Source organism: Actinia tenebrosa, unplaced genomic scaffold, assembly GCF_029948245.1.
Source record: "Actinia tenebrosa isolate PJP-AT-01 unplaced genomic scaffold, QUT_ActTen_1.0 PGA_scaffold4__44_contigs__length_22323623, whole genome shotgun sequence".
NCBI lineage: Eukaryota > Metazoa > Cnidaria > Anthozoa > Actiniaria > Actiniidae > Actinia > Actinia tenebrosa.
Window position 1 is genome coordinate 16,383,844 of NW_028292581.1, and position 22,064 is coordinate 16,405,907.

At 35.1% G+C, this 22,064-nt stretch overlaps 2 protein-coding genes across 3 annotated transcripts; both read left to right on the forward strand.

Annotated features, from left to right (window-relative positions):
* Nucleotides 1-10,791: 10,791 nt before the first annotated feature.
* LOC116303366 (uncharacterized) lies at nucleotides 10,792-14,431 on the forward strand. 2 transcript variants are annotated; one of them, XM_031712898.2, is made up of 4 exons: nucleotides 10,792-10,871; nucleotides 12,493-12,653; nucleotides 13,219-13,349; nucleotides 14,231-14,431. In XM_031712898.2, exons 2-4 carry the CDS (start codon nucleotides 12,516-12,518, stop codon nucleotides 14,250-14,252), a joined length of 291 nt encoding a protein of 96 aa, XP_031568758.1. In that variant the 5' UTR covers nucleotides 10,792-10,871; nucleotides 12,493-12,515; the 3' UTR covers nucleotides 14,253-14,431. The 2 variants fall into 2 exon arrangements, with proteins under 2 accessions (XP_031568758.1, XP_031568767.1); XM_031712907.1 differs by having other exon boundaries at nucleotides 10,807-10,875.
* Nucleotides 14,432-18,607: 4,176 nt separating this feature from the next.
* LOC116303356 (rhodopsin, GQ-coupled-like) lies at nucleotides 18,608-19,868 on the forward strand. The gene has a single exon (XM_031712887.1). It carries the CDS (start codon nucleotides 18,681-18,683, stop codon nucleotides 19,662-19,664), a length of 984 nt encoding a protein of 327 aa, XP_031568747.1. The 5' UTR covers nucleotides 18,608-18,680; the 3' UTR covers nucleotides 19,665-19,868.
* The last annotated feature ends 2,196 nt before the right edge of the window (nucleotides 19,869-22,064 follow it).

Consider the following 22,064-nt stretch of genomic DNA (forward strand, 5'->3'; position numbering starts at 1 on the left):
TAACTGGAAAAAAAATTTACAAATAGGTTTATTCAAGATTCGAAGAAATAGTCATTTCGGAATCATTGACAAAGCTGGCTACACAAACAGCACAACTACGTCATAAGATGAAGCTGGGTTTTTTTTTTCTTTTTTTTTTTTGTATTTAGTTTGCTAACCGATTGCTAACCCACAATGTTCGTGAGTGGTGTCATGAGTGTACTTTCATGATTTTATCTTCAAACATACTATGAAATACGGTGACGGCTCAATGAAAGAGCAGGCGCTTTCTTCATTAGAGTTATTAAGCCTAGTTTTGTAACAATTATGAAGGATACTTATTTCAATAAAGTTAGTCAACAAAAACCTAGAAAGCTGTGATCGCTGAGAATCATGGGAAATGTTACATATTAAACAAGTAAAGGTTTCGACTGAACTGCAGCAGTTGAGGATGCTCAGAGGAGGTGAACATGTAACTGGTAGAAGATCTCAAGTCTATCAACAGTTATCAAGCGGTTAAAACATGTAAAATGTATCTTCCCATAATCCTTGTCGGTCTCAGCTTTGTAGCTTTTCAGGTGACTAACTTTATTGAAATAAGTGTATATTTAATCAACACAAACAGAATGGAAAAAATGCTTCTCTAGAGAGAAATGAGCCACGTAGCGGCGGCTAGATGAAGAGCAGGCGCTCTTTGAAAGAAATATGAACACAAATGGGAGAAAGAAACTATGCTTCTCTAGAGACAATCATCCAATTTAGTCCTAAAACGATAATTAATTCACGAGAAGCAAAATTTCTGAAACATGACTATTGCTAGAGTAATATAGCCTATAAGAGAAAAATCAACAACCCACCCTTTCTTTTTAAAGAAATAATAAATATGCATGGTGATTCTATCCTTGTTTGTCCACTAACTTCGGTGACAGAACTTTGGGTTGTATGAATGAAAATGCGGATGATCCACCATTTCCATCTCTGTAAAAAACACGATGGCCCTCCCTAGATTCCTCTTGCGCTCCTCACTAAAACAATTATTAACAACAATTAACTCAAACTCAACTCAACTTCTAACTTGATCATTATCTCAATGGAAAACAAGATTGAAATATCTTGGCATTTATGGAAAATACAGCCAAACATATACATATACTTTTGTATCAAATTGAGCTGATCTTCGCAGTATATGAAGCAACTTATGCAGCAAAGACCTTTTTCTGAGTCTTTCAATTGCAGCTGCATAAGTTGCTTCATATACTGCGAGGATCAGATCAATTTAATACATTACAACCGCAGTACATATATAAATGTCATATATATTCACATACATTTATACTTTTACCAATGCTAAGGCAGTTCTAAACTGCTGAGGTCCTGTTCTTTCTGGCGTTTTCGTCATAAACTGGATCTTTTCTTTGAACAGTTTTGTAGTACTGATCATTTGTGGTTGATGATCTTGATTGAAAACATGACAAGAGATCGAGGTATAACTTTTCATAATATATCAAGATGGTTGCGCTTATTGAGCCGTTGGCATAAATCAGAGAAACACTGATATGACGAACTATGTAGTCAGCAGTGAATGAAACATTAACCTTGAAAACCATTCTAAAACTCGAGTACATTGAAAAAGCCATGTAAGGAATGATAAAAGCAAAAATCAAGGATACAAACATCCTCGTTACTTTTAGCCGAGACAAAGCCCTCCGAGTGTTTTGAAAAGCGTCAGCACGTTGGCTTTCTCGTTGACGATTTAAAATACAAAGGCTGATGAAAGTTAAAATGAAACTCGGCACGATGTATAAAATAGAGATAAAACTGATGAACAAAGCTCGATATAATGGCATGGAGCTATCGTATTTACAAACTAAGGTATAGTAGTTCTTATCAATGTCTTCAAAGTACACGAGGCCGTAGGCAGGAACCGAAACAAGAGTAAACAAAACCCCTAAAACCCAAGCTGCAGCAACCATCTTTTTAGCTTTTCTATTACTTAGAATAAAAAATGGATGAAAAATGGTTAAATATCTCTCTACACCAATAACTAAAAGATTGAGAATTGTTATCACAGCAAACATTGAATTGAACAATCTAGTAAATCTGCAAACAGAATCACTTTTCACAAAGTCGATGAACATTTCAGATGAATACAAAGGAAGGCTGATAAGACAACACAGCAAATCTGACAAGGCAAGGCTGTTGATGAAATATTCTGTCAAGGATCGACTGAATGGTCTTCGTATGGTATGGCGTCTTCTTCTGTGTTGCTTGTGCTTGAAGTATAGGATCAGAGAGTTTGCAATCAATCCATACACTCCAAACGAGAGCATGGCAGTCAATATGATAAGTTTGATTAGGTAACTAACAGGAGCAAAGACATATTCTCTGCTGGTGCTGTTGATTGCTTGACTTGAATAAACACTGCTGTTTTGTCTGAGAAATTCGTCTTTTGGATCCTTATTTTCCATCTTTGACTCCTGCAAAAAATACAATATTAATCCCTATTATGAGTGTTGCAAAGTATAGCGAGCCGTTATCCTGGATAATCAAATTTTTAACTAGATGAGTTTGTTGTTGGTTTTTTTTTTGTTTTCGTTTTCGTTTCTTTGTTTTCTGTTTTTGTTTTTGTTTTGTTTTGTTTTGTTTTCTTGTTTTTTGTTGTTTTTGTTGTTGCTGCTGCTGCTTTTTGTTGTTGTTGTTTTTTTTGTGTTTTTTTTTTGTTTAGTTTTTTTGTTTAGTTTTTTTGTTTAGTTTTTTTGTTTTGTTGTTGTTGTTGTTGTTTCCTGAGAGAAATCAAAGATAACGGATGAAACGTGACGTGACTTGACGTGAATTGAGCCTAGAAAAACATTACTTTGGCACGTAACATACAAATCCGCTCTTTACCAAATATTTAATTTATTCATATAATAATTATTTGTATGTTTTCAACTGTTTTACGTAGAGTTTGGTATTTGGTTTTACTCATACGTCATTAGTTGATTTGGCCCGATTCATAGGAGTTTTGAATTTAGCGTGAAATATGGGGGTCCATTGAAATGCCTAAATACATTTATCTTAATATAATAGACTATTCGCCACTATTTGCTACTATTCGCTACTATTCGCACACTTTTCTGGTCTTATCACCAGCCAATAGAGGACGCCGATAGGCCGAGTCCATTTTTTCAGTCAGAGGAATTTTTTGAATTCAACTAGACGCTGTAGGCAGCGTTGACTGGGATACCTCGAAGGGGGGAGTGGAGGACCTGGTTTCAACATGCATGGAGTATTTAGTAGTACTACCGATAAAGTAGTACTGATAAATAACTCAATTTGGAACTGCAATTCCAGTTTCGTTCCGGATTTTGGCATACGTAATTAGGTTGTTGTTCGAGCATAAACGTGCACATTTGCGCGGGCATTGTATAGCTCGCTTCAAAAATACGGGCTAATATTTGCTGTAGACCTCTCTCATAATTGCTTTACATTTTATACTTATAAAATTTATCGATATTTTTGAATGAATCACTATTTTTTTGAAGAAAAATTAAAGGAGATCATAACGCTTCGAAAGGCAAAGATCAAACCCTGGAATGTGCTTAGCAACTTATTTATTTTGCTTCTTAAATCAAATAGAATCTTAAAATAAAAATATTGCTATCTACCTCATGGAGTTCCTTTGTGAGTAGACTTTGAAGCCAAAACAGTTAATATGAATACATAAATGTAGGCTATAAAAATATCTATATTGTCATGCTGAATGAATTTGCAGTATCGCTTATCGTATAAATTCTGACTTTTGAAACCCTGTTCTCCTTATCTTTCTTCGCTCGTTCGTGCAGAAAATACTGCTCGAGTAGATGAATCATGAAGAGTAAACCAAAACAAGCTGTTGCTCATGAAGTTCATTGAAAATTCTTAGAAATAATCGCTTCGAAACCATCGTATCTTCTTGCCTTTAAATCTCTGTTTACGAAATTGATAAATTAATATTTCTAGTTCGGCTGTCTTGAATTACAGCAGTCAACGAAATAGAGCATGCGTAGACATAAACCTGGGTCACGTGATCTGCTAGCTCCGCCCTCTCATAATCACTTGACAACATAGTGACATTGATTGACATCTGGTACATGATAATTGATTGGACTATTGATGTGAACCCCATAGCAGCCGCCCGCAAAGGTCTCCTGGGTAAGTTCCTGAAGATCCCTGGGTACTATTGCGCAACTTTCCCAATTTGTCGTGGAGAAGACCGGAAAAAAAAAAGACATTTTATGACTGTGATATCACAGGTATCCCAGTAATTATTTCCAAATTGAACAGACATGTAGTCCTATTGCAGATTAATCATATCATCTCAAACTATGCTAGACTGATTCCATAAGTCATAATTTTCCCTCGAAAGAATGCGAATGGAAACGATCCAAGTTAATCTTTAATTGGGACAGGAAAGAGTATCGGTCTAGCGTAGTACTTGAAAATAATACAATAGTTGTTTATATAGGATTATAGAGTGATGACACAATCAATATTTTTAAGTACCGTTAGAAACCTCATTAATAATTCATGAAGAAAACACAATAGGAATCATGACCATGAAGGTGATTTTATATCTGATATAGATTCGTCTTCATTTGCATAAACTTTAACTTGGATTTTCTCTATCAAACTTGGTTCATTTCGTAAAGTATTCTGTACAATATGAGAACATACATCATCAGTTTTCTAAGCCGTTTAATAAACTCGCAGATCGTGTCTTATCGGGTCTAAAACCACTCGGCTGCGCCTCGTGTTTCATACCCTTTAAAACACTCCGGCTCGTTTTTTAAACAGTACTTAAATCATTTACCTTCAAGTGTTTCATCAAATAAAATACTTTATACGGAAGTGTCCGGTTTTAGCCAGAACAGAGATTTATTTAAGCCATCTATTTAAGTTTATGACTTGCCCTATTCAACGTACATTTACAAGCAACCGCATTGTGTGACCACTATTTCCTTGGTTTGTCGATCAAACAGACTCAAACCACCAACTGTGGCCTAAAAGTTCCACGATTGTGGCTATTAATTGTTATGAAACAACCGCCGAAATCTCGACGGGACTTTACCAAAACCCGGAGGTTGCTGGGGAGGAGGGAGCAAAATCAACATTAGAGGCCTTTAGCAAGACGTTCTTGCTATATACAATTATATTATTATATTACATATTTATCATTTATATTTTATATATTATTATATTATATATACTATATATAATTTGTTACTGGAAGAGCCGCCATATTGTATTTATCTTAATGCTCAGTCTTTCTCCTTGTTTGTGGGCGTGATTCTGGGCCTGATCTCCTAAAGCGGTTAGTGCTTAGTGTTAAACCTGATGCTAATATTTTTTAAATGTTGCTTACTCAACCCCTAGAAGTTAAGGGAGAACTAAACTGGAGTATTGCCACCTTTTTTGGCTAAGAGAATTTGATACTTTAATTACATGTCTCATTAGAAACAAGGCTAACGTCAAGGGCGGATCCAGGGTTTTTTTGAAGGGGGGGTCTCAGGGGAAAATTTTGTGGGCAAAGGAATCCCAGTCGCATTTTTATCACAGGAAGCCCATTTGACCTCAGGAATGAAAGGGGGGTCGCGACCCCCCCGACCCTCCCCCTGGATCCGCCCTTGAACGTTAACTACCTCGACACCTATGTATGCAAATTGCATGTAACGGCATAAATAGTAATTAATCCGATCCTAACTCATAATTGGTGCTTTTGTGTTGCAAAGAATAGTTACGAAATAAATGTAAATCCTTGCGATCACGACTTAGTGATTTCGCTCGTGCAAATGTGTGAAAATTTTTGCTGTCTCACTGGCTAACTTGTAAAAAACTGAATTGGTTGACCACGGTACGACAAGTCGAGCTGTATCGTCTTAAACTTTTAGAACATTATTTTAAAACAATTTTTTAATTTCAAAAAACGGAAAATCAACAGTTAGATGCCTGTCGTTTTAAAATTAACATTCCCATCAAATGGAGCAGAGAAAGGCAACACTAAAGCACTTCAAATCCATCGCAAAACAAAGCTCTAAGAAACCACACAAAACGAAACTACAATGATAAAGGAAAGATCTAGAATCATGGAAAAAATAGCTCAAACACAGTTACAAAGCAAAGTTTTCTATAATAAGATTCGGACAAAGCCCTTAATTAGAAAAACATTTGGAAACCATTGACGATCTTGAACGAAAACACACACTGAAAGAAAGCTATGCTCCCTTGAAACAATCATATCAAACAGGAAATATAAAGTTAGAGAAAAACCCTAGTTACTTAAAGAATTTTTCTCTCTACTTTCTGTAAAAACTAATCAACAACTATATCATGCCTATATCTCGGATCCTCTAAATCCAGAAAGGAGTCTAAATATAAAAAACACTCCAACCTTTTAAATAACATTATCAAAATTAGAATAAGAGAATACCTAATATCACAATTTGAAGCCAATAAAACTAACTTGAAAATTACATGCAAACTAATAGGAAGAATTATAAAAAGGAAAAGAAAGTCTCAAATAACATCATCTTTAACAACAACAAATACACTGATAAAGAGGACGTAGCTAATCAAATAAATATCTATTTCAGTGAAATTGGAAATGATCTAGCTAGCAAAATAGATGCTACAGTAGACAATGTTACTAAACACATTTACAAATCACCTACTTCAAGTTTTCTCCTAAAACCAGTCTCACCAACTGAAGTTAAACAAAGACTTGAAGGCAACTGTAGATATGAAATCACGGTTCTGCGCCACGGGCCCCGTCAAGCTGCCACGGGCAAATATGGGGAGGGGTGGTATGCCTCATGTTTATTTTTAGCCGGAGCAATCTTTAGGAGGGGGAGGGGATGTTCAGGAAAACCTTGAGTCATATCTGTTTTTGATTGGTATATTGAATCACAGCAGCGACGATGTCATGTTGTTTTCCCGATAGGAAAATTTGCTGACTTTTTTTATTTTTTAAATCAATAAGCTACCCAACATTGTTATGACTATATTGTTAATGGATGTACCGCAACTATTCCCATTCTGTCACGCATATCATTCGGTTGGAAACAGGTGCTGCAGTTAGCTGTCTAATTTTATTTATTTTTGTTGACTCATCAAAAGCAAACAGCAGATGACTTGCCCGAGGAACGACAACAAAGATGCTTTCGAACAATTTTTTTTATTTCGGGGGTTCGATTCCCATCCTAGTACCCTGATTTTTTTCTTAGCGTTCTTATCTTCATTTATTTATTTCATGTGTATCAGTATGTACATCTTTTATTCAGAAAAATAGAAATAACTTAAGACTTCTTTTATCATATAACGAAGCACGATGTTTTGATTGTCAGTAGATAGTGTTCAATACAAACACCTGCAGCAAACCTAATCATGCACCGAATTTATCGTTTCCAACTAGATCAAAGAGTAACTAAATTTTCTATTGTTTTGTCTATTGAGGTGCCGGTATAATTTGACAAGTTTTAGCAAAGGCAACCCAAGCTCACCACATTTACAAGAGAATGTATCGGGATTTAGAATATGCCTTTTTGTATTCGAAAAAACGTGAATAAAAGCTTGTCGACTTATTGTGTCATTTTGTTTATTTTGAATTCCTGTATGCAGTTCCAGCAAATTTTGAAGGGTGCTTAAGAAAAAATTTCCAACACTTAGAAATAATGACAACGGGTACTCGGGAAGCTGCAGAGCCAAATTCGCTGTCACTGGTGTCCACTTCGAACCGTTTTTTTCAGTAAATACGAATCCGATGTGGAATTTGCTTTACATGAGTACGAAGGAATAGTTTACCAATACATTTGTGTGCTTTAATTGGATCCTAGCTGTAGCTACGGACTAGCAATTACTTCATCCCTTAAACTTTAAAAAGTTACTCCAGCGAACGCTAGGAAATCCGTGATCAAGGCTGTTTGCTTAAATTTTAAGGCCAAAGGACTGCAAGCCATACAAAATTTCACCACTCGGGGAGTGGGGTAAACAGAATACGGCGCATTATGCTACCTCCCGGAGCTGAAAATTCTTTGCTAATCAAAAGCTAACCTTCCTTGATTACACTCCAGTTCGTCTTCAGTTTCCAATTCAGTAAAAACCCACGAGTAAGGACCTGAAAATTAAGAACCTGATAGCTTCAAATTTGTCATTTATACCCCCTTTAAACATTTAGCCTAGAAAATGAAAACAGGCTCTTATTTTCAAAAATCATCATTATTATTGTTTGCCGGATGAAGAGAGGGGTAAGAATCCTGTTTGGAAAAAAAGGAGCTTGCCATTGCTGTGCAGATAAATTAATTAATGTAATAAAAGTGTAAAGTGAAGAAAGGTTGATATTAATCGCATTGCAATATGAAAAAAACTGTACAGGGTGTTGTTGATGGGGAGGGTTGGGGTTGATTGAAAAATAAGCTGATTACCTCTACCGTTACCTATTCTTTGAATTACATATGCACTTATTTCAAAAAACGGTATGGGAGAAGAATACCAAATAGATGATAGTCGAAAGGTGATAGCACGACCGAAAGGAATTGTGGGAAAACGTTTCTTAGTCTTTATGAAAACAGTTTGCTGCAGATCAAAGGGTCGGTGTCCACTGGTAGAACGAAGCTTGGGATCGGGCAAAATAACAAAAACAAAGAAAGCATGGATTATGGTGAACAATGTGTATTGTTCTACATGTGAGCTGCGTTCTTTGTTTTATCTCACCATTCATTGTTTGTTCATCCACTCCCAGGCTTTGTTCTGCCTGTTGTGTGTTACCCGGATCAAACCATTACCATCTGTTACTGATGGACTTTTCATGCAGCCATCATCATTACTTTGCTTATATTGCTCCTTATTTCTCAAAATCCATAGTTCCTTACATCGGCCCTTTCTGTCACCTATCGCCTGTTGGCTTTTGGCAGTCTCTCCAAAAACGTTTTTTGTTTTTTTCCAAAAAAAGAATAATGATTGATATATAATATATAATAAAGAATGATCAAAATGTAGTTCAGTAGCATCTCTAGCTGCACTAGTCAATGATTAATCCCCGGGGATCAATTAATACTTTACATTACCTATTTTAGAATTGGAAAAAAGGAAATAGAAAGGAACATAGATTTGGGAATCGGAACAACTTATGACAATGTAGGGATTTCCTCTCCGAGGAAAGATGAGATATCTCAGGCCCTAGCTGTTTATATGAAGGCGAGTTATCCCGCTTAGCAGTGACAAGTCTTTTGTTTTCTAATCCCAAGGAACATAAATACAAAAGACTTGTCTTAGTGCCTCAGTTGTCAACCGAGACGAGTCAGATTTCTCATGTAAACAGTATATAGAACGTTTTCACGTTACGTCAAAACGGCCATAAATATTAGAGCGCATGCAGTAAAACCATGAAATTAAAACAATGTCGATACTGATAAAGAGTACTTATTTAGTGACTAATAGTTGCTAACACTCAACCAGAACATTTATTAAACAAAAGACACAAATGGTCTCTGGTGTATTTGTCTCTGTGATCATGAATCTTCTGGTTTAGTGATAGCAACTATTACACTATAAATAGTGCTGTTTTCCAGTATCAAATTTTTTTTTATTTCATGGTTTTACTGCATGCGCTCTATAATTCAATTCTATTATTATAAAGTCAATACCAAAACATTGATTACTAGAAATAGCATTTTTTGATCTAGTGGAATTCCAGCATATTATTCCGCGCTTTGTAAACAAGTTCTTTATGCAGAACCAGTACTGAATGTATTGTATTTGCACTTTAAGCTCCTTGACGCGTGAAACGACACAGCAGATTTCCATTCATTTCTATTTTGCAATGTTGGACTAATGAAATCAGTCAATATCCTATAACTTGGCGTGGATGTTAAATTACCGTTAGTGCTCCAATCTTTTAAGATTGTAATAAAAAGAATACTGATTGGCACAATCTTATTAATTATTCTGAAATCCACTGAAAGTTTGTCCGGTAACACATGAAAATTTTTTTTTTTTTTTTTTTTTTTTTTGCACAAATCGGAAAAAACATTCATATTGTACTTTATTTCGATGATTATAAAGTCAATACCAAAACATTCAGCACTAGTAATGCGCCCTGAAAATGGCAAACGGTATCATGCAAATCTCCAAACCGTGACTGATTGCGTACCCAATATATTTACCCATTCATATGCTAATAAAGAGCGATTCACGTGAATTGTTTCATCAGGATGACCAAGGAGTGATAAATACCGCATGATTTGGACAAAAATAAGTTCGTGTTTTATGAAAAGCAAGAAAAAATTAAGCCGTGATTCGTGATTGGATTAAATTTGTTCCCTGTGTGATTTGTGATTGCCCTACTTTTTAATTTTTGATATGTGAATTAAGATAAAAACGTTCGTGAGTCGTGTTCAGTGACCCCCCTTGACCACCCTGCTTAATGGATTTGAAGGAGTGGCTTGTTATCCATGGTTTGAGCTGTGATGGGGAGAACTCTTTTACTCTTTTACAGGATCAAGGGGGTGTTGGAGTTTGTTTTGCAGTTGTAGACACCACTACCCGGTAGGGACCCTTAAAATTACGCGAATACAAGGAAAGCATAGTGTACGGAAGTGTACGGATACATAGTTCTCTTTCATAAAATAAAGACAAAAATGTGATCCAAGAGTCACCTGGCAATTCAAAGAAGAAATTGAGAATTACAAAAGATTATCCAAGATCGATCCAGAATTTGCCACGTCAACTCAACATCAACTCCCCCTTGACTTAATGCTAATTTATTCATGTTCAATGGACCTTTCATGTTGATAGCTACTTATATTTGCTCATCACCACCAGTTGAGGTCAGCAACGCACACTAGAAACAGCTTTACTTAGTTCGGAATCCGGTATTGGTAAGTAAGTATCTGATTCAAAAGTTATTAGGACAGTAATTTTCATTTAACTAAATATATTTAATTTTGGTATTCAAATTTAGCTAGACTAGTGCGGTATTTCTACATTTTTTCTTGTATTGTAGTTGAGATTCGCAGTACGTCTACATGATCTGAACAGGGCGCTAATTTGACTGGGCATGTTCACGTTCATTAAAGAGCGAACAATACTGTATGGCTGCTCTGTTCAGTCTATTGGCTAAACAAAAGTTTTTCGTTGCAATAATATGCTTCTACGTAAAATATATTTCTACATGATATATGTTTAGGACTACTTTTATATCAACACGAATTTTCTCGGTCAACCGAGACGAGTCAGATTTCTCATTTCTCTTATTTTTGGTATTGTAGTTGAGATTTGCAGTACGTCTGCATGATCTGTACTACTACGATTTGTAGATTTGTCACTTTTCAACGGTTCGGTTCTTGCTTGGTTATTTGTATGTTAAAAAAAATTATTCAACTTGGGCAATACATCCAGTGAAGCACGCATTCAAGTGTATCTAACACCTTCTACAATCAAGTTAGGCGTTGTCTAATCTTTAGTCAACTGCAACGTGATTAAGAGAAAACATTCAGTATATAGAGCGTTTTCACGTGACGTCACCAAAACAATATATTTTCTATCCTGCAGGAATTGAACTCTATTTTTATGCAAATACTGTGCAGAAAGTTTCTATGCGTGAAATAGTTTGCTAACAAAATTGTGCAAATTTAGTGCAAAATCCTTTGTCTACTGTTGTTTAATTCAGTGCAATTTCTTACAAAGTGTTTCACGGATTTAATGAAAGTGCTCTATTTCTAGTATTAACTATGTTGTAATGTATTCAGAAGGTGCTTATTATCGCATTTCACTAACGTCCCCATGCGCTTTATAATTTCCAAGATTTATAGTAAGTCGGACCGCTACAATGCGGTTTACCATGCGATTCATGTAATACAGTCAATTCAAAAAATTTTGTCGTCGACCAACTCAAGCCTACGCGACTTACCGAAAGGAACTCTGGGTAGCAATCATTGAAGCCGAGTTGACTCCATAATTTTATCTGACTAGTTATGCCTGCTTTGCATCTTTAATCTTTTTTTATGTGCTGTGAATACATGTATATTCAAGCTTTTTTTGGAAAATGTATTACTTTAAAATAAACTCAAATAAACTAATGCGTCTGAACGTCTCTTTGACTGTTGTAATTCAGCCCGTGATTTAAGAATGCAAAATTTTCAATACGCTCAATGAATATACGCTCAATGCACCCTTCGGTTAAATTTGTAACGGCGAGGTGTGGGTTTCACCTGCTGTTTTCTTTTATTTCTCTGCACAACACTGCATTTCAAAAACTCTCTGGCTCACGGGCTTACTACTGGTTTGGTTAGTAAAAAGGCCTGGTCAAAAAAATGCACTTAGGCCCGTGGTTTAAGCAAAACTGTGACATTGTTGAACTTTGAATGGTTTTGAAGGTATTGAGAGGCAGATACTGAGTTTATTAAGAACTTTCAGATCATATTTGCATTTATTAGCATGTTGCAAAGTATTGAATATAGCTTATTATCTAATTTTTGTATCCATTCAATTTCTATCTAGGCTAGCGACAACAAGAGTCCACCATGAAGTTCACATGCATTGTTGTTATTTTTCTTGTATTTGCCTGCACCATTGCCACCGAGGCCAGGAGACTTGAAGATGATCCTGATCAAGAACTGCTTCGTGAGTACGAGTGGCTTCTCAGAAAACGTTTTCAAAAGGTAAGTCTGGGCTTCCTGTGAAATACAAATAGGGGCCCGTTTATATGGAGGCGAGTTGTCCCGGCTAACCGAGACAAGTCTCTTGTTTTATAATCCCGAGGGAGACAAAAGCAAAAAAACTTGCCCCTGCTAGCCTAGACAGCTTGACTCCATATAAACGGGCCCTAAGAAAAAGCCACTCCCTACTTCTTTAAATTTTCAATCTCTTTGGAGATTAGTAGAAACAATTGGCACTAATTACATTACAAAAGAAAGTGGGCAAAACATTCATGCAAATCGCCTATTGAAAGGTTCTGGCTAAAGTATACTGTAACTAAAAGGTTAGGTCTATGTTTAGGAGTTTTGTCTTTATATAAGGGTTGGGCTCAGGGATGAGATACATTTGAGCTTAGGCTTTGGTTTATTGTAAACTTTTAATTATTCAGGGTTAGGCTTAAGGATATTAGGATAAGGTGTAACGCGAAAAATCATTTAAGTATACTTCAACAGTCAACGATAAAGCCGAGCACCTTTGCAGGACTTAACAAGATGAAACATTTGTAATTGATTCTCTGATTGTTGTCAGGTTGAAAAACGAAGCTGCATTGCAGTTGGTGGATCTGGATGTGACGGTAACAATGCTAAATGTTGCAGAAAGGGAAATCCATACACCGGAACCATGAGGAAATGTGTCAACGTTGGTAGTTTCATGGAACCGTAAGTCTTTCCATTCTTACATATCAACCTTTATGATAATAATTTGTCAGTCTAAATGTTCAGCTTCAAAGAATACAGTTCTATATATCATGATATTATATTTTAAAATTAATTGATCTCTTGTAAGTCCAATTGAAGTGGTCTCTTTATACTGCAACTTTCATTGAGAAGCGAACTCAGCGACTCAATCGCCCATTTTATTTTTGCGACTTCGGCTTCTGTGAATCAAACTTCCGGAAAAAAATTAGATGAATTCATAGTCTGATTTCATTTTAGACGGTTAAGTAATATTTCAAACATGCGAGAGAGTTCTTCCTCCGATTTCCAAACACCGAAAAGTGAGTTGAAAAAACGAGGAGCAGCTGAGTTTTATTAACTGAATTTGAGGTGTTTGGAAATCGGAGGAAGAACTCTCTCAAGTGTTTGATATTACTTCTCAAACTCATGAATATTTCTTGGAGAAAATCAAAGAAAAAGTTCACGAAATTTAATGCAAATTAAGAACACACTTCCAAACCACCGCCACAGTAGTGATTTGCTTTGTTTTCTCCTCATTAAATATTCATGAGTATGAGAAGTACATTTGAAGCGAATTGTTTTCACATGTTTGGACACGTATGAATGAGAACCGTTGTAAACGCACGAATAGAAAAGCAAATAAAGTAAAAACGCCTCTAGATAAAAGAAATGATTAGTTTATTTAGCTTACTAGTGCTCATTAGGCGGTCAGCTTTGTTAATTCGGGTCTTCGTGAAAGTGTTCGAAGGTTTGATTATACACTTCAGTTGATTGACAGAAGCAAAGTCGCTAAACCGAGTCGGCGATTGGGCCGTTGAATTCATGTGTCAATGGAAGTTGAAGTATATTCTTTTCTTTTTCAGTAACTACACATGCAAGGAATGAGGCCTGAGGAAAAATAAATGCAAGAAACACCAGTCATTGTATTTACAACCCACCATTAATATTTAAATACATCACAATTTATTGTGGATTAATTAATGTTGATACGATGCAGTAGAAATGTTTAGTTGCAAAACAGCTTGTGAACGTAATTTTAAATAAAGTTTAATCATTCATTTGTTCATTGACTCACTCACTAACTGTACGTATGTCTTTATAAATAGTTTGAAGAATAAAATATGTTAATTTCAGCTGATTGCACATTTTTATTAAGTTCACCTGCTACTAAGATTTAAAATTAATCAGTTTAAAATTCGTTGTCGAACTTCATATGAATCAGAAAATATCCATATATTATCTTTATTTCCCACTTGTTCTTATCATATGGCTTTCATAGAAAAAGACCATTAAATGGATTTAAAAACCGTTTATAACACCAAAGGATAATGTTAGCTTCTTTGAAAACTGTTTGATGGTTTTCATTTAATCAGCAGTCTGCGTTTCCATCTTTTTTTGTTACATCCATTAACCACAAATTTACTGTTTCCATAGCTACAAACAACGAACTGCACATCAGGGCCTGGTTGTACTAAGCCTGGATAGCGCTATCCGGCGGATAAATCCTTATCCAGTGAACAAGTCGATGCTGTTATCCAATAAATATATCCACAGGATAAGATTTATCCGTTGGATAGCGCAACCCAGGCTTCGTACAACCGGGCTCTGTATACTCACATAAACTACAGTTTTGCCTCAATCACTGCATTTCTCTCTAAGCCCTCGTCATGTTCTTTAACGGAAGCTTGACGTCATCTACAAGGGGTCTATTTTTCTTAAGTATGGTACTCTGCTATATCATATAACGACGACGAAAATAATTTGTTTTTCATGATTGTTCATAATATTTGAAACGGTTAGAATATAATACTGAAAATCCAAGTTTAGTATAAGCTCTTGTCAGTAACTGCTTTCAGACATTTTTTAAACCAGGAAAGCACAGCTCAATTTTTAAGTTTATTATCGCCTAATTGTTAGTGCTAAATGTAAGAAAATAAAAAGTAGACAGCCTTTCTAAAAATAAAAAAAAAAGAATGCTATGAGCTTAAATTAATAAAACTTTTTTACATAAATTAAGAAAAAAAGAAATATAAAGAAAAAAAATCAAATGCTAGAAAAAAACTTGACGCAAAGTATGAATTCTCATCGTCAGTCAAAGTAAGTGCCCCACTTGTGGAGAAGATTATCTCCCAGTCTCACGAGTTGCCAGATGAAATTGAAGTGAAAACAGCAAAGCAGAAATGTCACGCTGAGAAAGAAAAAGCATCCAAAGATGCGTTTGAAAGCCTGAAGGAAAGTCTACCAAAGATTACAGCCAGATCCTTAGACTTAGCCGCAGAGAAAGGAGCATCAACCTGGTTAACTGTAATTCCTCTTAAGGAAATGGGATTCGACTTGAACAAGAGAGAATTTAGAGACGCTTTACGTCTCCGTTATAATTGGTCTTTCAGAGACATTTCATCAAAGTGTGTATGTGGTGAAGATTTCTCGGTCGATCACGCAATGATATGTAAACGTGGTGGATTCGTAATTCAACGTCACAACGAATTACGCAATCTGGAGGCTGAGCTTCTTAGCACAGTATGCAACGACGTAGAGATTGAGCCCTTGTTACAATCAATCTCAGATGAGAAACTAAGCAAAGGAGCAAACAAAGCTGCAGACGCAAGACTTGACATCCATGCACGAGGTTTCTGGGAGAAGCAACGTTCTGCCTTTTTTGACGTAAGGGTTTGTCACCCAAATGCAGATACGTACAAAGATCTAGATCTACCCAAAATCTACAAGCTACATGAAAATGACAAGAAGCGGAAATACACCGAAAGAGTAAACGAAATCGAACATGGAACATTTACTCCCCTTGTCTTTTGCACAACAGGAGGTATGAGTAAAGAATGCAAAACATATCACAGCAGGCTTGCTGAACTGATAGCCCGAAAGAAAGGTGAAGAGTACCACAAAACAATGGCATGGATTAGGGCCAAGACTTGTTTTTCTCTGTTAAGATCTGCAATTGTATGTCTACGAGGCTCAAGGACTATAAAAAGAACTTATAATGATATAAACAACATAGACTTAGACATTCAGGTTGCTGAAAGCGCCATTTTATAAATTTAGATTTTTAGCTTATTAACGTAGATTTTTAGATAAAGATACATAGTTATATATTTAATATATATTTCAATTTTCCTTATTAGTCAGTTTTTTCATCTTATAATTCCTTCTTCTTTGTAAGTATTATATATTAACATATTCATATTTAAAAAATGGACAAATTCTATTCGTTTTTTACAATCTTGAAAAAATGTATAAATATTTAAAAATTATTAATTATTGATTAGAGATTATTGTTATTATTAATTATTGATTAAAGACTATATATTTTTAAAAAAATGCTAGAAAAAAAGAATTAAAAACATATTCTTAATACAGTGGGAATCGAACCCATGTCCACTATCTTTAATTAGATAACTAATTCCAAAATACATTGAAAATACATAGGGAAAAAAACTAGTGCCTTCATGCCATACCCCAAGACATCCGCTGGGTTTTTTTTTTTTTTTTTTTGATATCTTATATCACTTTTCATTTATTACCTTTCTTAATAAATTCCGCTCTCCCACGCAATTCAATTTTTAATTCAATTTTTATAGAAAGAGTTGGTTATGACCCCCGAGAAGAACAAGTAAACAAAAGAGGCGCCACAAGACATCTCAGAATCAACAACAGACCTAATCCACTGTTTTCCCATTTCACACCACGTGTCAATCCCTAGAGTATTATTTCTTTGTTTAACGGTTGCACAGGAGAAGACGCATAAATATGGCTACAACTCAAATGGGCAAAACATTACGCCAAGTGGATTTGGTCCATTAGACAACGATGAACCAGACCCCAATGCTCCTTCAGGAGAACCTTCAAGTCAAATGTCCACGATTCTTTTCTGAATGGATGGAGCACACATCTTCATACCGCACATTCAAAAGAAAGAAGAAATAATCCGACTATGAGTTCTCAGTTACAAGTTCAATAAATCTTCTCTCATCTTCGTTCCTCGCCACTTGCGCGACTCTCTTCCTACGAACCACGTGCCTTCATTCACCCTCGCTCTCCTTACTCTCTCCCTTACCTAAGGGAGACCGTTCCTCAATTTTCTCACACTTCGCTATAAAAAGCTTTGTCCTCTGACTTCCAATAAACATCTTAAAAGCAAAATATTGTCCTACAGTTTGGAACATTAGAATAAAGTTTGGCACATTTCGATACGAGATATCCAGATTTCATTAAATTTCGGAAAGGAAAATTACTTCAATTAAAGTTTTAGTTTTACTTTTAATGTCGATTGTGTTTATGGCGGCAAAGCAAAACAAAGGGTTTCAAGAGTTCACCTGGCGAATAACGAAATCTAAATTCACCCCACGATTTTCTATATTTTACTTACATTTTAAGCAAGTGAGTAAATCAAAATATTTGGCTGCCATAATTGTTTTTATTTTATGGCTAAGTACATAATAAGGATCGAGTTGTAAAATATGTTTGTCATCTTTGTGTTTAGATTCTCTTCACCAAGGTTTAGTAACATAACAAATGCTCTTTGAAAGAAAAAAAAAGATGATTCTGGGTGTTTACTCGTGCTGTGGCAAAACAAACGAATTGTTGCATGAAAAGCACAACGCGTAGCGGAGCAAATACTCAGCAAATGAAAGGGAATAATAATATCTATTTTCGGGTAAACTTTTTTCTGAGAAAAAAGCCAAGAAAAATATTGAAAAAATTTCTCATAATAAGTATATTTGCAGCTGGATTTCATTTAGTCCTTAAACAACATATTAATGCAGTTTCATAAAGTAAATCAAATAGAGCATGAACTGAGGCACCGCGGATGTCCTTGCACGCGGTTTAGCCTTTAGGGTCGCAGTAACAATTTATAATATACCAGCAGGAAAGCTTACTAAATTTTAAAAGATCATGATGAGAATTTTTAAAGTTGTTTTCTCAGTTTTCAAATACGTAGCCAATAACAGGAGAGAAGGTCGTTAACAAAGCCTTTCTATTGACATAAGAGGAGACGGCTTGTCTTATAAAATGTCAGTTTCGAATTCTGGATATTTGATTAGTGTGAGATTGGCAAAAACTAAAGTTATATAAGTATATTTCAAACTTCAATGTTTGTCAGAAAATTTACTGAAAAAAGTAGTAGCTGCTCTTGTTTAACCTTCTTCATCACAACTAGACTGATTAAGGCAATCTCGTAAACGTCGTTCCCTCCTTTCGCTGGATTACCTTTAAAGGAAAAATTGTATTTCATAATCGAACGTTTTCCTGACTGTTTTGCTAAAATCTGAAACTTGCAGAAATCTTATAACCAGCGTTATGCCTGATCCAGAACACGTCAAAAAACTGGCTTATCAACTGGCTCACAGAACAAAACCGCAAGTATATATAGAGACTGGTGTTTTAGTTGTTCTAGCACTGACAGCTCTGATTGGCAACTCTTGTGTTTTGTACGTGTTTTACAAATCACCTCGCCTTCGTAATGTTACAAACTATTACCTTATAACACTTGCAATTTCGGATATCGTCTTTGCATTAACAGTAATGCCCCTATCAGTTGCTAATTCCACTCATGGACGTGATGTTGTTGGCCACAGTGTTGGTCAAGTTTCAGGATTTATTTGTTTATCGTTGATTTATGGATCTCTCCAGACAACATCCTTGATTGCAGTGAACAGATTTTTCTGCGTTGTAAAGCCTTTAGTATACAGAAAATATTTCAAGCCTAAACCTGCAATACTGATGATAGTTGGTTCCTGGATTCTTTCCGTTTCCTTCGTTGCTGTAGTATACTTCGGTGGGCTGGGAACATTCCTGTTTTACCCTGGTCGATTTGTATACTTCTTAGCAAGTCACAATGTTATTGCAATTCGTGTCTTCACTGCCTTGTCCCACATCACATTCATTATATACCCGATGCTGATGACTGCAATTTGCTACTGGAAAGTCTATCAAATCGTCAAAAGACACGAAACTTCCGTATCAACCTCGATGAATAATGGAGATAGTCAGAACTACCCATCTTTGAGCAGAGAGGAGATTCATGTCACAAAGTCTGTGCTTGCTCTGGTCTGTGGGTTCGTCGTCTGCTGGATTCCATGCTCCACAACGCTGCATATTGCAGTTTATATTAGCATACCTCGCTATGCCGAGATGATTATCACATACACAGCCTTTGCAAGTTCCGCACTCAATCCATTTGTGTTTAACATTTTCAACAAGCCTTTTAGAAAGGAGTTTTTTAGGATATTCTCGGTTAAGAAAACAAAAGTCGGTTCAAGTTCCCAGCATGACTTGCCTTAGCACGAACTTTTCAAGCATTGAGTGGCTGCTTCTTTAATGACCAGACATGCACAGGAGCAGAGTTTTCTAGCTCTCTCTTGATCCAAGTCTTGAACTTGTTTTTGTTCAGGTCATCGATTTTCCTCCGGCCCTTCTCAAAACCTAAAACCCAGTTCGACTAGTAAGTAAACATGTCTTTTGTCAGACCAGATCCGGGTTGTTTCAGGGTCCAATAAAATTGAAAATTCTTAAAGTTTTCCGTTTCTTTTCTTTCTTTCTTTCTTTCTTTCTTTTATTATTCATCATCTTTTAAATCTAATTTATATTAATTGCAACATATTTTCAAATACAATAACCCCAAGAGCGAAAGCGATCATTTAGGGTGTCTACGTAAAATTTTAAAGTTGCAGAATTAGTGGTGTGACATAATTCTAAACTTGAATTTGTAACCTTAACATTTCTGTGTTATAAGATCAAGAAAATGCAAAGGAAGAAAAAAAAAAAGAAAAAAAAAAAAAGAAGAAAAAAAAGAGATCAACACTTTTTCATTGTTCGTTGGTAATATTTCTTTTTACTTTATTCCCCATAATTTCGCTTTCTTTGACTTCAAAGAAAAACCATAATTTAATCTATTAACTATAGAAAACCACAGCCGGCAAATTGATAATAGAAGGAATTAAGTTAAATTGAAATTAAGTTAAAAAGTTAAATCGGAAAAAGGCGGTTTTTAAAAGATTGAAATATAGATGGATTAAGAATGTATTTAGTAAAGTAACTCATTCGTCATGAGAATGTTTCATTCCAAAACAATATATGTCAATTTGTAAAACAAAATTCTTAAAAAATATAGATCTTCGAAGAACCTGTTTCCAAGTTGGTGGTTTGAAGGAATAAGAATAAGAATAAGAATAAGAATAAGAATAAGAATAAGAATAAGAATAAGAATAAGAATAATAGAATATAATAAGAATAAGAATAAGAATACGAATAAGAATAAAATCATAATCCTCAGATAATCTCAGATCCGAATAGACTCGCATGAAGCATACTCCCTAGCTAAGAATAAGAATAAGAATAAGAATAAGAATAAGAATAAGAATAAGAATAAGAATAAGAATAAGAATAAGAATAAGAATAAGAATAATTTTTTTCTAGTCTTTATGAAATGCAATTTGAAGTCTTTCCAAATTAATCCAAAATGTTTACTCAAATGTAGAATTCAAAATAAAAGCATATTGTCAAAGTTGTTTTGAATAGTGGTAGATATATTGACTTAAAAACCCACTTGAATGCGGAGCACCTGCCCCTAATGTTGTGTAATAAAGAGTATTTTGCCAAATTCGTACTTTCTTTCTACGTGTCTGTTTATACGTGTCGGCTTTTGGTTGGGTATTGATATGATCTTTATAGATATACAGCCACAGGGCGAGCCTGTTAAAAAATATTTAAAAAGCCATCAAACAACATAGCAACAACATTATTATGGAAGGCTTTGTTACAAGGTGGAAGTCTTAACTAACTTAGTACTTCAAAACATTATTATTGTTTATAAAATATTTCATTGGCTGGCTACCGTGTTCATATCACTGTACCGAGACTTGTGCGCGCGTTTTACTTTCCTTAAAATATATATTAGGATTCTAATAATTTATTCATATTTATGTTATGGTAGTTGAAATTTGAAATAGCTCCTTTTTATGGTTCGAATGTAGAATTTCACTTGTATTCAGTATAGTCTTAGTTCTCCCGCCTCGTGACTTGTGCGAGACTGAGACATAAATAAAAAAATTTATTACGAGTTTCGAGGCAGATGTTATGAAAATCAATGACTTTTTTTACTTGTGTTTTTTCAATCTCTCAGTTGACAATGTAACTTGAGAATAAGATTTTGTCTCCTCTGAGAATACCATGCATGCTAAACCGGTAAACCGTAAAACAAGAAAATGCTACTCTAAGGAAGGACAAGTTATCTAAAATAAAGAAATATATATTTTGCTATTTTTGAATTCAAATTATTGAATTATTGCTGCAATGATATAAAAATTTAAAATTAATTCTATGATGACTGGAGAATATTTACATGCTCTATGCACTTTATTTTTTGTTTGTATTTGAATATATATTTGATTCTTATTTCAAGTTATTGATTTCCTGAGCTTCGAAAAACGAATATCTTAAAGGTAAAGATAATCAGCATTACGTCTTTGATGTCGAAAAAATATCAATGTCTTTAAATTCAGTGTTTTTAAATTAGTCGTTGTTAGTTGTTAATTTGTAAATAAAACCAGCTTATATCATTTCAAATATGACTTTACTTAAGAAATATAAAACGCGCGCCCATGTTTCTATACTGTGATGTAAACACGCTGGGAGCTGTAGAGCACGAGAGAAGCAAGGTTAGGAACACGAGGCGTAGCCGAT